The sequence below is a fragment of the Bos mutus genome, chromosome 3 (genome assembly GCF_027580195.1).
Source record: "Bos mutus isolate GX-2022 chromosome 3, NWIPB_WYAK_1.1, whole genome shotgun sequence".
NCBI classification, from domain to species: domain Eukaryota; kingdom Metazoa; phylum Chordata; class Mammalia; order Artiodactyla; family Bovidae; genus Bos; species Bos mutus.
The window spans coordinates 477,260-493,945 of record NC_091619.1 but is presented as its reverse complement, the minus strand read 5'-3'; the positions used below and the strand labels follow the sequence as shown (position 1 = coordinate 493,945).

The window sequence follows — 16,686 nt, the reverse complement described above, 5'->3', positions numbered from 1 at the left end:
CATAAGGAGAGGGTGGGCATTTTATTCCTTGTGGAATAAATGCTTCTTGGTGGCTCAGATGGTAAAGAATCTGTCTGCAGTGTGGGAGACCCGGGTTTGATGCCTGGGTTGGGAAGATCCCCTAGAGAAGGGAATGACTACCCACTCCAGTATTCTTGCCTGGGGAATTCCAGGCAAGACAAAGGAGCCTGGTGGACTCTAGTCCATGGGGTCACAGAGTTGGACAGGACTGAGCAACTAACACTCAATTTCAGGAACTGGCTCCACCAGTTCATTAGGAATTGAAGTTCTCTCAAACCATTGTATCTCCAGCACTTTCTCCCTCTTCCCAAGAAGTCTCAATTCCACCGCAGGTCAACTTCCCATCAGGTCAGCAGACTTAGCCCTTCCCATTCTGTGACTCTTCTTCTGTGTCTCATTCTGTGACACCCCAATGCCAAGAATCCCACATGTCATTTTTATTCATTTAGAAATTGTTCGTGACGTCCGAATACACTCCCACTCAGAGTTCGTGTTTGAAGGTCAGGAGCTGGTTCTCATCTGCTCAGTAAATGGAGTTCCAAGGCCCATCACAGTCTCCTGGTACAAAAAACAACCCAGCCTTTGGAAGGACAGAGAGCTTCAAACTTCCTCAAAAACAGAATTCAAGGTCCCTGTGGTGCAAAGCAGCGATGCTGGAGAGTATTACTGTATTGCCAGAAACGGTCGCTTTTCCCTTGAGAGCAACTTAGTGATCATCAGTGTGAAAGGTGTGTCTGCCAAGTATCATTTGCAGAACAGCTTTTCAAACTTGAGTGGGGTGGGTGACCATGAGGTAATTGAGATTAACAGCAGGGGGATTTAGGGGTAGAATGGGTTGTGGGAGCTTTTGGAAACTCCTAGAAATGGAGGACAGAAAAAGTATTCAAGGACTGGCATATGTGTGGGATCTTCATATTTAAAATTTTCTTTTTTTTTTAATTATACATGGGAACCCTTTAGGGTGCAGAATCCAGCATCGGTTGAACCTGGACTGGCAGCTTTTGAAACTGTTTCAATGCCATTCTCCCAAATCTTCCCACCCTCTCCCTCTCCCAAATGGAGGACAGAAAAATAAATTCATATATATGGACTGTATTGGTGTTTGTCCTTCTGGCTTATATGTGTAATAGGATCTTCATTATTTAAAATTTAAAATTTTCTTTTTAAATGAAATGGTTCTTGAACAAATAGAATTTTAGAGCTGGAATGATCTGGGACCATGTCTCTTGATAGGAGGGCCCTCTTTCTCTTGTAGTAGGTCACATTCTCTCCGTGTCCTCACATAACCTTTCTTCCCTGTCCTTGAAGAGAGAGAGGTCTCTGGTATCTTCCTCTCCTGTAAGGACGCCAGTCCTATCTGATTAGGGGGTCAATCTTCTCTTATGACCTCACTTAACCTTTGTTGTTCAGTCTCTAAGTTGTGTCTGACTCTTTGCAACACCATGGACTGCAGCATGCCAGGTTCACCTATGCTTCACTATCTTCCAGAGTTAGTTCAAATTCATATCCATAGAGTCAGTGATGCTATCTAACCATCTCATCCCCTGCCACCCCCTTCTCCTCTTGCCCTCAATCTTTCCTAGCATCAGGGTCCTTTCCAATGAGTTGGCTCTTTGCATCAGGTGGCCAAAGTATTGGAGCTTTAGCTTCATCATCAGTCCTTCCAGTGAATATTCAGGGTTGATTTTCTTTAGGATTGACTGGTTTGATCTCCTTGCAGTCCAAAAGACTCTCAAGAGTCTTCTCCAGCACCACAATTTGAAAGCATCAATTCTTCAGCACTCAGTCTTCTTTATGGTTCAGTTCTCACATCCATACCTGGCTGACTACTGGAAAAGCTATATCACTGATAACTATACAGACCTTTGTCAGTAAAGTGCTATTTCTGCTGTTTAATATGCTGTCTTTTAGGTTTGTCATAGCTTTCCTTCCAAGGAATAAGCGTGTTTTAATTTTACGGCTGCAGTTACCATCTGCAGTGATTTTGGAGCCCAAGAAAAGAAAATCTGTCACTGCTTCCACTTTTTCCCCCTTCTTTTTTGCCATGAAGTGATGGGACCAGATGCCATGATCTTCATTTATTGAATGTTGAATTTCAAGCCAGCTTTTTCACTCTCCTCTTTCACCCTCCTCAAGAGGCTCTTTAGCTCCTCTTTACTTTCTGCCATTAGAGTGGTGTCATCTGCATACTTGAGGTTGTTCATCATACTTCTCCTGGCAATCTTGATTTCAGCTTGTAATTCATCCAGTCTTGCATTTCACATGATGTGCTCTGCATATAAGTTAAATAAGCAGGGTGACAATATACAGTCTTGTACTCTTTCCCCAATTTTGAACTAGTCCATTGTTCCTTGTCTGGTTCTAACTGTTGCTTCTTGACCTGCATACAGGTCCCTCAGGAGACAGGTAAGGTGGTCTGGTATTTCCATCTCTTTCTTTAAAAAACAAAAAAGTTTTATTTACTTATAGCTGCACTGGGTCTTTGTTGCTGCATCTGGACTTTCTCTAGTTGTGGTAGGGGCTACTCTTCATTGAAGTGAGGGCTATTCTTTGTTGCAGTGAGCAGGCTTCTCATTGCAGTGGCTTCTTTTGTTATGGAGTATGGGATCTAGGTGCTCAGGTTCAGTAGTTGTGACAAACAGGGCTAGTTGCTCCATGGCATGTGGGACTCTTCCTGGACCAGGGATCAAATCTGTGTCCCCTGCATTGCAAGGCAGATTCTTAACCACTGGGCCACCAGTGAAGTCTGGTATTCCCATCTCTTTAAGAATTTTCCATATTTTGTTGTAATCCACAGTCAAAGTCTTGAGCATAGTCAGAAGCAGATGTTTTACTAGAATTCCCTTGCTTTCTCTATAATCTAATGAATGTTGGCAATTTGATCTCTGATTCCTCTGCCTTTTCTAAATCCATCTTGTACATCTGGAAGTTCTCAGGTCACATATTGCTGAAGACTAGATTGAAGGATTTTGAACATAACCTTGCAAGTGCATGAAATGAGCACAACTGTATGGTAGCTGGAACATTCTTTGGCACTGCCCTTCTTTGAGATTGGAATGAAAACTGACCTTTTCCAGTCCCGTGGCCACTGCTGTTTTCTAAATTTGCTGAAATGTTGAGTGCAGCACTTTGACAGCACCATCTTTTAGGATTTGAAAAAGCTCAGCTGGAATTCCATCATCTCCACTAGCTTTGTTCATAGTATTGCTTCCTAAGGCCCACTTGACTTCACACTCCAGGATTTCTGGCTTTAGGTGAGTGACCACACCATTGTGGTTATCCCAGTCATTAAGACCTCTTTTGTATAGTTCAACTGTGTATTCTTGCCACCTCTTCTTAATCTTTTCTGCTTCTGTTAGGTCCATACTGTTTCTGTCCTTTATTGTGCCTATCCTTGCATGACATGCTCCCTTGGCATCTCCAACTTTCTTGAAGAGATCTCTAATCTTTCCCATTCTATTGTTTTCCTCTATTTCTTTACACTTTTCATTTAAGAAGGGCTTATCTCTCCTGGAGAAGGAAACGCAACCCACTCCAGTATTCATTCCTGGAAAATCCCATGGACCGAGGAGCCTGGTCGGCTACAATCCATGGGGTCGCAAAGAGTCGGACATGACTGAGCAACTTCTGTGTCTGTGTTCTGTGTATCTCTCCTTGCTGTTCTCTGTAACTCTGCATTCAGTTGGGTATATATTTCCCTTTCTTGCTTACCTTTTGCTTCTCTTGTTTCCTCAACTATTTGTAAACCCTCCTCAGACAACCACTTTGCCTTCTTGCAGTCCTTTTTCTTGGGGATGGTTTTGGTAACTGCCTCCTCTACAGTGGTGTGAGCTTCCATCCATCATTCTTCAGGCACTCTGTCTACCAGATCTATTCATCACTTTCACTGTATAACCACGAGGGATTTGATTTAGGTCATACCTGAATGGCCTAGTGGTTTCCCCTACTTTCTTCAATTTAAGCCTGAATTTTGCAATAAGGAGCTCATGATCTGAACCATGGTCAACTCAAGGTCTTGTTTTTGCTCACTGTATAGAGATTTACAATCTTCAGCTGCCAAGAAGCTGAAGCTTCAGTCATTTAACCTTATTTCCTTAAAGGCTCTATCTCCAAATACAGTCATATTGGAGGTTGTGACTTCAATATATGTATTAAAGAGGGACACAGTTCACTCCATAACACCATCCCCATTGGCTTTGAATAAGTGTCTCTATCTTGTGGGCTTCATCCTTCAACCAGTTCAGATACTATCATACCCCTTAACATGTCTGCAACATCTCTCTCTCTCCTTTCTTGATCCCCAGCATCTGTAGAACTCACCATTTTTCTCTTTTCTTTCTTTATCCATTGAATCCCCATACGCTTGAGTTTCCAATCAATCGTAGTAGTTCTCAAATAATTCCTCTATCCCAGGGTTATGGAGATATCTGTTGTTCCCATCAACAGTTAATTATTTTCAATAACCAATGTGCAAATCCATGTAGGATACAGCAACAGGTAGTAACATCAGTTACTCCAACCATGTAACTATGGTTACTACACCACCCCAAACTACCCTACCTCCTTTACCAGTATCTAACACCATCTTACCCTCAGTACTGTTAAGGTGGTTGTGGTAGTGATAGGAAAATAGCTTTGATAGAGCCCTGTGCTGTTCCCTTCATTGATGGCAAGCTCCAGTTCCACTTTTAAGGAGTCGATGTTATTTAACTTTGGAACAGGAGTCAGGAGACAGACTTAGGTCCTGTCTGGCCCTGAAAACATCCTGATGAGTTACCACAGACAGATCTCCTAACCTCTTCCTGACTCAGTTTTCTCACCTATAAATAGAGAGGGTCAGGCTGGATACAGGGAGATTGTAGGAATGGAGAAGATTCTAGAAGAGTATGTGAATGTCTGACAGAAAAGAGAAAGGGGCAGAGGCCCAAGGCCAATCCCAGCAAAGGGAAAAAGGAGAGCAGGGACTGACAGGAAGACTAAGAGTGGCTTGGGCAGGTGAGGGGACAAATCTTCCAAGTCATATGGCAGAGGGAAGGAGCAAGGTAAATGTGTCAGTCTGATGGTAGCAAAATCAGGGTTTTCTTCCCCAAGAACATTATTTCCCCTGGAAAATTGGAGTCAGGTCACCTAACAAGGGGAGATAGGAGAGGAGAAGTGCCAGGTCTGATGGAGAAGGAGAAGACCAACATGGAGAATAGGAAAGAGCTGGGGAGAAAAGTCAGGAGACGGTGAGCTGCCAGTGGACATGAGACTGGACATTTCATTAGCCACTGATTGACAGCTTCATGAAGTGTCAGGAGCAACTGTTAACTAAGTTTTTTCTCTTCCTCAGTCCCTGTGTCTCAACCTGTCCTCACTCTCAGACCTCCTGGGACCTGGACTCTTGTGAGAGATAAGATAAGCCTTCAGTGTGAAGTTCAGAGAGGTTCTCTGCCTATCTGGTACCAGTTTTTTCACGAAGATGTGTTGCTTATGAAGACAAAATCCACTTCAGAGAGAAAAATGTCCCATAGATTGTCTCTGACTGAAAATCACTTTGGAAAGTACTACTGCACAGCTGACAATGGCCTTGGCCCTCAGAGAAGTGAGGCTGTGAGTAAGTAAGCCTCCCTATCATTAGTAAGCCCAGGATCTGTTAGAGACCTATACTTGGCCTCTATCCCTGACTGCTCCAGAAATGTGTTCCCACCTTCAAGTTTCACCTACTTTTTCATCTGGCCAAACCATTGTCCTTCTCAACACCCCAGCTCACTGAGACAGCTATCTGCTGCTTTTGAGCCTGGTTCCTTCAGCAGCCCGTGTGCCACAGTGCCCCTGGCTGCCTACACAGCAGCTCTGTCTTTCCTGGACCCCAACCTCTGAGGAGTCAAGTGCTTCTCTCTTTTTGTCCTCTTGTCTTGTGAACCCCCCAGATTCCTGATTTTCATCCATTACACTGTCCCCTGTAGCCACAAAATAAGTTCTCCCTGAGGCACACAGATTTGTCTCTTGTCCTTTTCATATCAGATACTGATCATTTACAATGTACAAAACCAAGTAAGATGTAAAGACAAGGAGCATGATCATAGTTACTTCAAATATGACCCTCTTTGTAAGAAAATGTTTATCAGAGTGTAGTTGAATTACAGTGTAATGTTAGTTTCAAGTGTACAGCAAAGTGGATCAGTCATACATAAATATATACACATTCATTTTTAGATTCTTTTCCAATATAGGTCATTATATAATATTGAGTTAAGTTCCCTGTGCTTTACAGTAGTTTTTATTAGTTATCCCTTTTATATATAGCAGTAATGTATATGTCAGTCCTGATCTCCCAATTTATTCCCTCCCTCACTCCTTTACCCCCTGGTAACCACAAGTTTACCATAAGTAAACGATAAGTTTAATTCAACATAACCACACTGAGTAAGCTCTTTTAGAGTTGGTTAGGTAGCAATGTGAAAGGGGCCCAAATGGGGAAGGGCTGGCAGCAGATCAAGGGATAACCACTGTGAGCCAAGAGGAACTCACCTCTGCTTGCCTGATTTAAGGCCCTAACAGAGAATGTCAGCTCAAAATCAAGTTATATAGGTTTCAGTTGATCTCTGAATCTCAGTTTTGTGTCATCTATGTGTGGCCAAAGCCCAAGCCCAATTTTAGGGAGCAGTGTGATTTGGGTTTGTATTGATGGTAGAGTCTAGTCCTGGCTGGTCCGGGAAGCAACCTGTTTTCTCTTCTGTTTGAAAAAAAAAAAAAGCTGAGCCAGGCTGGAGATAAGCCAGAATGCAGCCCCTCCCACAATAAATATGCAAAAGTTTTAAAGGAAAGGATCAGGGAACCCTGGAAGGAGACATCAAATGAAAGAGACGGAGAAGCTGTGCTCCTGACATCCACAGACCCAAGGAATTTGGAGGCAGGATGTCATCATCAGATGCTCTCAGAGATGCACAAAGTTCTATAGAATGGCTGCTTTATCCACCTCCTAGGTAATCACTGCATGTAGTATGTATGTCAGACTATACTGACATCTAAGAATACATAGACTAGACCAACACTGTAGGAGTGTTTAACAAAGTGAAACCAAGTGAGGGAGAGTTTTAAGCAAAAGACAGTAGAGGCCAAGTCAGAGAAGGCACAGCTGATATATGATGAAAGATAAGAATTGAGTCACATCCCCTGAATTTAGCCACAAAGCACTGAAAAGGAAAGTGGGAGAATACAGGGGAGAACCTGGTTTGATAGCTGGGTTTGATGGCTGCCTCACCACATACTAGCTATGCAGCTTAACCCCAGTGGGCCTCAGTTTCCTCATGTGTGAAATAAAGGCAGTGATAATAGCTTCTCAGGATTGTTTTGATGATTAAATTACTGTTTGTCTACATATGTTTACAAATAATATATGACAAATGCACACCATACACATAGTTAAAAACATTATATTATATCATGTGAGTGAGTGAAGTCGCTCAGTTGTGTCCAACTCTTTGCAGCCCCATGGACTGTAGCCTATCAGGCTCCTCTGTCCATGGAACTTTCTAGGCAAGAGTGCTGGAGTGGGTTGCCATTTCTTTCTCCTATATTATATCATAAGTGTCTATTATTATCATCATTATCATTATAATCACAAACATGAAAAATCAACTTTAGTATGTTGGTGGGGATAAAAACAAGGTTGTATTGAGCAAATTATCAGAGTGAGAGAAAAAAGTAGAGACAGTGCTTCTTCTATGAGTCTTTCCACAGAAAAGAAACATTGAGAACATTAAATGTAGATAGGGTTTTGTTTTGTTGTTTTACTAAAGGGGAGAGGATTAAGCACATCTAAGTGGTGTTTGGAAGAAGTGAATAGATGCAGAGAATTTATATCTGGGACACATGGAGGTGAGCTCAGGGTCAAGAAAGAGCAGGATCCTCCTTGAGTTGGTGGAGGGACAGCTTGTCCAAGGTCACCAGACAAGGGAGAAGCAAGGGGCTGATGCAGGTAAATGGTGTGAGTCTGGTGGCAGCAAACTAAGGGACTTCTTCCTCAATAACATCAATTCCTCTGGAAAATGGGAGTGAGGTGACCTAACAAGAGGAGACAGGAAAGGAGAAGGGCCAGGTCTAATGGGAAAGGAGAAGACCAACAAGGAGAACAGAAGAGAGGTGGGGAGAAAAGCCAGGAAGGCTCTGGGGTGCCCTGATGGCCAGTGGACATGAGACTGAACATTTCACTAGCCACTGATTGACAGCTTCAGAAAGTGGCAGAAGCAACTGCTGACTAAGGTTTTTCCTCTCCCTCAGTCCCTGTGTCTAAACCTGTCCTCACCTTCAGCTCTCCTGGGACCAGGACTTTTGTGGGAGATAAGATGAGCCTTCAGTGTGAAGTTCAAAGAGGTTCTCTGCCCATCTGGTACCAGTTTTTTCATGAAGATGATTTGCTCAAAAAGAGAGAAGCCATTTCATGGATAACAGAATCCTATAGCTTCTCTCTGATCGCAGAGCATTCTGGGGACTACTACTGCACAGCTGACAATGGCTTTGGCCCTCAGAGAAGTGAGGCCATAAGCCTCTCTGTCACCGGTAAGCCCTAGTTCTGTTAGTGACCCATCCCTGGCCTCTATCCTTGTGAAAGTAAAAGTCACTCAGTCATGTCCAACTCTTTGTAACCCTATGGACTATACAGTCCATGGAATTCTCCAGGCCAGAATACTGGAGTGGGTAGCCTTTCCCTTCTCCCGGGTATCTTCCCAACCCAAGGATCAAACCTAGGTCTTCCACATTGCAGGCAGATTCTTTACCAGCCGAGCCACAAGGGAAGGCTGGCCTATATCCTTGACCCCTCCAAAAATGTGTTCCCACCTTCAAGTTTTCCCTGATTCTTCCTCTGACCAAACTTATGTCATTCTCAATACCCAGGTTCTCTTGAGACAGCTGTCTGTTGCTTTTGAGCCTTGTACTATGAGCAACTCAGATGTTATCACACCCCTAGCTTCCTGCAGAGCAGCTCTCTCCTGGACCCCAACTCTGAGGAGCCCCAGTGTTTCTCTTTTTCTGTCCTCTTGTCCTGCTAATCCACAGATTTCTGATTTTCATTAACTACATTGTTCCCCATAGCTACAAAATCAGTTCCCATGGTCATTGAGTTGTCACTTGTCCCTTTCCTATCAGATACTCCTAGATGGTTCAGTGGTAAAGAATCTGCCTGCCCAAGCAAGAGATACAGGAGATGCTGTTTTGATTCCTGGGTTGGAAAGATAGTCTGGAGTAGGAAATGGTAACCCTCTCCAGTATTCTTGCTTGAAAATATTCCATGGACAGAGGAGCCTGGTAGGCTGCAGTCCATGTGGTCACAAAGAGTTGGACATGACTGAGCAACTGAGCACACAAGCACTGATCATTTACAGATACACAACCATAAAAGATACAAAGACAGGGAGCAGGATCATAGTTATACCAAAGATGTCCTTCTTGAGTAAGCACTTTTAGAGTTGTTTAGGCAGCAGTGTGAGAGGACACAGAGGGGAGGGGCTGGAAGCAGGGCAAGGGGCATCCATTCTGAGTCAAGAATTCACCTCTGCTTGCTTGGCTTAAGGTCCCAAAGTCCATGAAAGTGACTGTCAGCTCAGTATGAAGTTAAAATGGTTTCTGTTGAGCCTTGAATCTCGGGTTTTTTTTTTTTTTTTTTTGCCATCTATGTGTGGCCTAACTCCAAGCCCAATTTTAGGGGGCAGTGTGATTCATGCTGTCCTGAGGGCCGGTGGACATAAGACTGGATATTTCACTAGTCACTGATTAACAGTTCCAGGCAGTGGCAGAAGCAACTGTCGACTAAGTTTTTCTCTCCCTCAGTGCCCGTGTCTCAACCTGTCCTCACCCTCAGCCCTCCTGGAACCTGGACTCTTGTGGGAAATGAGGTGAGACTTCAGTGTGAAGTTCAGAGAGGGTCTTCGCCCATCTGGTACCAGTTTTTTCATGAAGATGTGTTGCTCACAAGAATAGAAGCTACTTCATGGAGAACAAGGTCCTATAGCTTCTCTGTGACTGCAGAGCATTCTGGGAACTACTACTGCACAGCTGACAATGGCTTTGGCCCTCAGAGCAGTGAGACCATTAACCTCTCTGTCATTGGTAAGTTCTGGATTCCTGCTAGTGACCCATCCCTGACCCAGATCCTTGTCATGCCAACTCCTTTCAGAGATTTTCATGGATCTCCCTGTTTCCTACACCATCAACCTAATGGTCATCTTGTTTCCCTTCTCAAAGAACCATCTGTCTGTGGGCTTCAGTCCTCATTCAGCCCTCACTCAACTAGGCCCCTAAGATAGCTCAACACCTTCCCCCACTTTTACCAAATGAATTTATTTTCCCAAAAGTCCCTGGTGGCTCAGATGGTAAAGAATATGCCTATAGTGCAGAAGACCCAGTTTTCAGCCCTGGGTCAGGAAGATACCCTGGAGTAGGAAATGGCAACCTACTCCAGTATTCTTGCCTGGAAAATTCCATGGACAGAGGAGCCTGGCTGGTTACAGGCCATGGGATCACAAAGAGTTGGACATGACTGAGAGACTAACACTTTTATGTTCCCAAATTATTTTTTCAGGCCCTGCATGTTCAGTCTCCAAACCAATTTCTCTTAACTGGATGCACAGAAGCATCTCATATCTCCCCACTAATACCTACATATTAATTTAGCTACAAGCTCAGGCATATGGACATATAGTGGGCAAGAGCTTACTTTCTCCAAAAGCTTCTGCAGCAGTTCAGACTCTTGCTGCTGCTGCTGCTGCTAAGTCGCTTCAATGGTGTCTGACTCTGTGTGACCTCATAGATGGCAGCCCACCAGGCTTCCCCATCCATGGGATTCTCCAGGCTGGAGTGGGTTGCCATTTCCTTCTCCAATGCATGAAAGTGAAAAGTGAAAGTGAAGTCGCTCAGTCATGTCCGACTCTTAGCGACCCCATGGACTACAGCCTACCAGGCTCCTCCATCCATGGGATTTTCCAGGCAAGAGTACTGGAGTGGGGTGCCATTGCCTTCTCCAGTTCAGACTCTTACAGTAGGTTTAAAGAGGGCTGAAAGTGAAAGGAAGAGAAGAAATGGCCTCCTAGAAGCCAACTCACTGGTTTTTCTGGGGTTTCTGGGATATTTTGACTTAACTCAGTAATAACACAAGTGTCATTTCTTTGTATTATGTTTTCAACAGTTTTGTTGCAGTATGACATATATTTGTACATGTATATGAATTATCAGTGTACAGTTCATGGTTGCCTATAGAACCGTGAAAAAGTGTCATTTTAGGATCAAAATTGCTTCCGTTTACTTTTGGAATCTTCGTGTAGAAGAGAGTGAAAGTTCAGTTTTCTTTTCATAAAAGCAGAAAGAAAGACAGAGAAATCTTGAGTCAGATGTATCAGATCATTTTAGATAAGAAATAAAAAGACCTTGATGTCTCTGGGGGGTGAGGGTTTGCTAAGTAAATCCAGGGAATAAAAAAAAAGGAAGACAACATATCTAGATTCATGGAATAAGAACTGAGAGATTTCTCAGAATTCAACTTATTTCTCAAAAACAGGTTATATTGATGCTTGATGAGCTAGATCCTTTCATTATTATCTACTCCTAGCCCTGCCATCTGTTTCCTTTCTCTGTCCTTCTGCCCTATTTTTCGTATTGCTCCTAAGTGCTTTCACTCTTATTCTTAAGACTCTACCTTATGAACTTATCTTGCCTCAAACCTCCTGAAAATTTCATCAGTGACTGTCTTAGACTTTGCGATAGGATATCCTGCTCTGTATTTTAACGTCTGCCCCAGCTGCCAATGCTGTATGGTTTGCTACCAAAGCAGTGCTTCTAACAAGTCTAATTAGCCAAGCAGCCTAGCTCTAAGACACCTCATAAGCCACAGGCAAGTCTACACATGAAATTTTCTTAAACCAACTGCCCACCTCCAGTTCAACAAGTGGTAGCAGAGGGAGCAGGGTCAATTGGGACAGCATGACATATAATGAACTACATTGAAGAAAATAGTTTTTCTAGGAATGATATACACAGCAGGGCCTCTGAGTTTTCCTAGAAAGAGCAGTGTACATGTAAAACATCTTGCTTGAGTTGTGTGATATCAGTTTGGATAAGAATACCCGAATTCTAGCTCTAGTTGTGAAAATAGCTAGTTCAAAATTTAGGCAAAATTTTAAAATTTTCTTTGTCTTACTGTTTAACTTTCTCTTGAAAGTTAGGTAAGACAGTAATTAGTGTTCCTTAAAGCCCCAGCATTCTGTGATTTGAGTTGGAATAAGAACCCAAAGGTAATGAATTCATGATTCTCTGGAAGAAATAAGGTGGGTGTCCCTTTTTTTTTACCTGGAAAAGCAAAGGAGAGCATCACTTTGACAGAGTCTCATCATCCTTCAAGGTGGTGGGGAGGAGTTAGGGGAATCACTTTTAGGGTTTGAGAAACAGGAATTAGTCAGAATATGATGGTAACTACAAGTGTGGTCTGGTCAGACTTTAAATTAGGCAAGTTCCTGTTATGGTCTGTGGGTTCCTGTTAGGAACCCATGAGTCCATCTGGAGTCCTTATTACTATGGTCCTATCTTGAAAGTGATCAGTCTGAAAGATCTCTTGCTCCTTGACAGTTCTTGTTTCAGATCATAGTAAAACATGGACCAAAACTGACCAAAGGAAGACACTGCCCCTATATAAATTGTTGAGTAAAGAGATTACTTATGAAATGTAAATGCTCTGAGATTCAAACTCTAAAGCCTGAAGCTGAGCTATCAAGGAAAGTCCCAAGTCCTAAAGACATCCTCTTTCTCATGACCATGTTTTATTTTCTTCTCAAATTTAATGTTATCTAAAACCGTTTTATTTCTTGTTTCATGTGTATCTTTCTGAATACCAGAGTATAAGCTTCATGAAAATGGAACCTTTTTAGTTTTGGTCTGCTCTGCATCCCTGTACCTACTCGGTGTCTGGCACAAAGTAGGTCTTCAGTGAGCATTTGTAATTCCTTGGACAAAAAGTCTTTCAGGTGAGATGAGGAAGAAAAGACTAGGGAGAGAATACTGGTCTTCGCATCTGCTTATACCAACTGAACAGAAATAAATGAGCCTTAAATTAACACACAAATTGAGCAGCTTCACACTGAGCCATGCAGACTCTCTGACAAAATAATTTGTTTTGTGTGTGTGTTTTTTTTTCTTTTTGAGGGAATATACCCCAAAGAGAAGACATGGAAATTTCGTGGGAATATAAACTGATAAGATATGCCCATTTTGAATCTATCAACACACACACATACACAGAGCATTCTCAAGCAAATACAAGAGCCTGAATATAACTTTATTCATTGAAGTATAAGCCATAAACAAAAGAAGTCTAATATGGGAATTTTTGCTTCGATGCATTTAAAACTATAAAAGGGAGAGAAAAAGCACAAAATTCCTAATAACTTTAAGAAGAAGAATTGCTTTAGGAAACAAAAAAGTTTTCTGGATATTCTTAATACAATTAAAGAAAAGACTTATGTCCATAAAGACTTATGGACTCCAGGGGGAGAAAAGTACAATGGGGAAATTAATGAGGTTAAAGAAGAGATGATAAGATAACAGAAAAGAAAAACAAGTATGTATGTGTGTGTGTATATATATATATATATATATATATATATATATATATATATACATATATACATATATATATATACATATATATATACATATATATACATATATATATATATATATATATAGGTCAGGAGAGAAACCAAAGAAAACAATAAAGCTATTTTAGAAATAAAATCCAAATTTGACGGAAATGCATACTTCTGAAATCTGTTAACTGAATGGAGTTGGTATGAGAAAATAATATGGAACCCAAGGTAGAAAGACACAGAAAAAGGAAAAAGAAATTAAAATATGGAGATCAGATAATGAAGACCACAAGTGTCAATAATTAAGTGTCTAAAGAGAGAAACAAAACTCAAAGATTTACTTAAAAATTTCTTGACTTGAAGAAAACTTGAGTATGTAGATTAAAAGACATATCTTGATGAGGTTATTGATTTTCAAGGCTAAAAATATCCACGTGCACATGCACGAGTGTGTGTGTGTGTGTGTGTGTATGATCATGGCAAAAAAATCACAACCCAGTCATCTCAGAAAGAAAAAATATTAAGTTGTCTTAGATTTTACATAGAAGTCAATACTAAAAGAGAGAAGCAATGTTCAGACTGGCAGTTTCAGAGGAGAAATGAGAATTGAGAGTTTTATCAATAACCTCAGATATACAGATGACACCACTCTTATGGCAGAAACTGAAGAACTAAAGAGCCTCTTGAAAGTGAAAGAGGAAAGTGAAAAAGTTGGCTTAAAACTCAGGGCAAGGGTGGGAAGATATGGGAGAATGGCATTGAAACATGTAAAATATCATATGTGAAATAAATCGCCAGTCCAGGTTTGATGCATGATATAGGGTGCTCAGGGCTGGTGCACTGGGATGACCCAGAGGGATGGGATGGGGAGAGAGGTGGGAGGGGGGTTCAGGATGGGGAACACATGTACACTCATGGCAGATTCAAGTCAATGTATGGCAAAACCAATACAATATTGTAAAGTAAAATAAATAAATAAATTAAATTAAAAAACAACAACAACAACAACAAACCTCAACATTCAGAAAACAAAGATCATGGCATCCGGTCCCATCACTTCATGGCAAATGGATGGAGAAACAGTGGAAACAGTGAGAGACTTTATTTTTCTGGGCTCCAAAATCACTGCAGATGGTGACTGCAGCCATGAAATTAAAAGATGCTTACTCCTCGGAAGGAAAGTTATGACCAACCTAGACAGCATATTAAAAAGCAGAGACATTATTTTGTCAACAAAGGTCCGTCTATTCAAGGCTATGGTTTTTCCAGTGGTCATGTATGGATGTGAGAGTTGGACTATAAAAAAGCTGAATGCAGAAGAAATGATGCTTTTGAACTGTGGTTCAAAACAGTGGTTCAACTGTGGTGTTGGAGAAGACTCTTGAGAGCCCCTTGGACTGCAAGGAGATCCAATCAGTCCATCTTAAAGGAGATCAGTCCTGGGTGTTCATTGGTAGGACTGATTTTGAAGCTGAAACTCCAATACTTTGGCCACCTGATGCAAAGAGCTGACTCATTTGAAAAGACCACGATGCTGGAAAGATTGAGGGCAGGAGGAGAAGGGGATGACAGAGGATGAGATGGTTGGATGGCATCACCGACACAATGGACATGCGTTTGGGTGGACTGTGGGATTTGGTGATGGACAGGGAGGCCTGGCATGCTGCAGTTCATGGGGTCGCAAAAAGTCGAACACGACTGAGTGACTGAACTGAACTGAACTGATATCAAATCAAAAAGACATTTTCAAATGTGCAAGGATTCAAAGAACTTAGTACCCATTAACCCCTCTTGAAAAATTATTTGATGACAAATTCTAGCCTAGCAGAGATAAAAATTAATATAAAAGACTCAAAATGAAGAAACTGTGATATGAAAAGTGAATACTGAATCTATTCACATCAGTAGGTCTCAGCCTTGGCTCCATATTAGACTGATGTTGATGTATGGAAGAACCATCACAATATTATAAAGTGATTATCCTCCAATTAAAAATTAAATAAAAAAAGAGTCACCTAGGAATATTGAAAAAGATATTTTATTAAGCTCTCTCCAGACCAGTTTACTTCAGAATCTTTCAGATGAGGACTCATAATCCTTTTTTTTTTTTTTTTTTTTTTAACACATCCTCAGTTGAAAATATTGTACAAATAGGGTTGAAAATCACTGATTAAGACAAAAAACAAAGGCTAGGCAATATAAGAGTTATGGCTACAGAATAGAAAGCAACTATTATAAATGTTAAAACAGTAAAAGGCAACAAAGGTCCATCTAGTCAAAGCTGTTTTTTCCAGTAGTTGTGTATGAATGTGAGAGTTGACCATACTGAAAGCTGAGCACCAAAGAAGTGATGCTTTTGAACTGTGATGTTGGAGAAAACTCTTGAGAGTCCCTTGGACTGCAAGGAGATCCAACCAGTCCATACTAAAGGAAATTAGTCCTGAATATTCATTGGAAGGACTGATGCTGAAGCTGAAACTCTAGTACTTTGGCCACCTGATATGAAGAACTGACTTCATTGGAAAAGACCCTGATGCTGGGAAAGATTGAAGGCAGGAGGAGAAGGGGACAACAGGGAATGGGATGGTTGGATGGCATCAGTGATTTGGTGGACATGAGTTTGAGCAAGTTCCAGGAGTCGGTGATGGACAGGGAAGCCTGGTGTGCTGCAGTCCATAGGGTCACAAAGAATTGGACACAACTGAGCGACTGAACTTAACTGAACTGAAAACAGTTAAAAATACATGTAACAAAGAAAAATCAGTCAGAGGGAATTGAGGAAATAAAAAAACCAATTTTATTCCTATTTCATAATGGAGGACAAAAATTCATTTGGTAATTTAGAAAAATTAATGACAGATTCAAAAGTTTTCATTCTGCAAATAATTGAATACTTTTACAGACTGCAACTCATCAATTAATGGATTATAATTCACTAGTAGTCCATAAAAAATCAGTAAAGTGTAAGGTTCCCATAGGATAGAATAAGTAAATTCTTCAGACAAACAACTGTAAAGTTTAAGATTAGGAAAAGAGACATAATAAGGAA

The 16,686-nt window shown here is 41.4% G+C and overlaps 1 protein-coding gene across 2 annotated transcripts in view; it reads left to right on the top strand.

Annotated features, from left to right (window-relative positions):
• FCRL5 (Fc receptor like 5) overlaps window positions 1-16,686 on the top strand; it is a 65,784-nt gene that overhangs the window by 22,679 nt on the left and 26,419 nt on the right. Inside the window, exons 6-9 of one of the 2 annotated variants that reach the window (XM_070365659.1) lie at window positions 471-749; window positions 5,354-5,617; window positions 8,287-8,565; window positions 9,835-10,113. In XM_070365659.1, the coding sequence (XP_070221760.1) occupies window positions 471-749; window positions 5,354-5,617; window positions 8,287-8,565; window positions 9,835-10,113 (1,101 nt within the window). The remainder of the gene's footprint in view (window positions 1-470; window positions 750-5,353; window positions 5,618-8,286; window positions 8,566-9,834; window positions 10,114-16,686) is intronic. The other variant, XM_070365668.1, reaches the window with a different exon arrangement.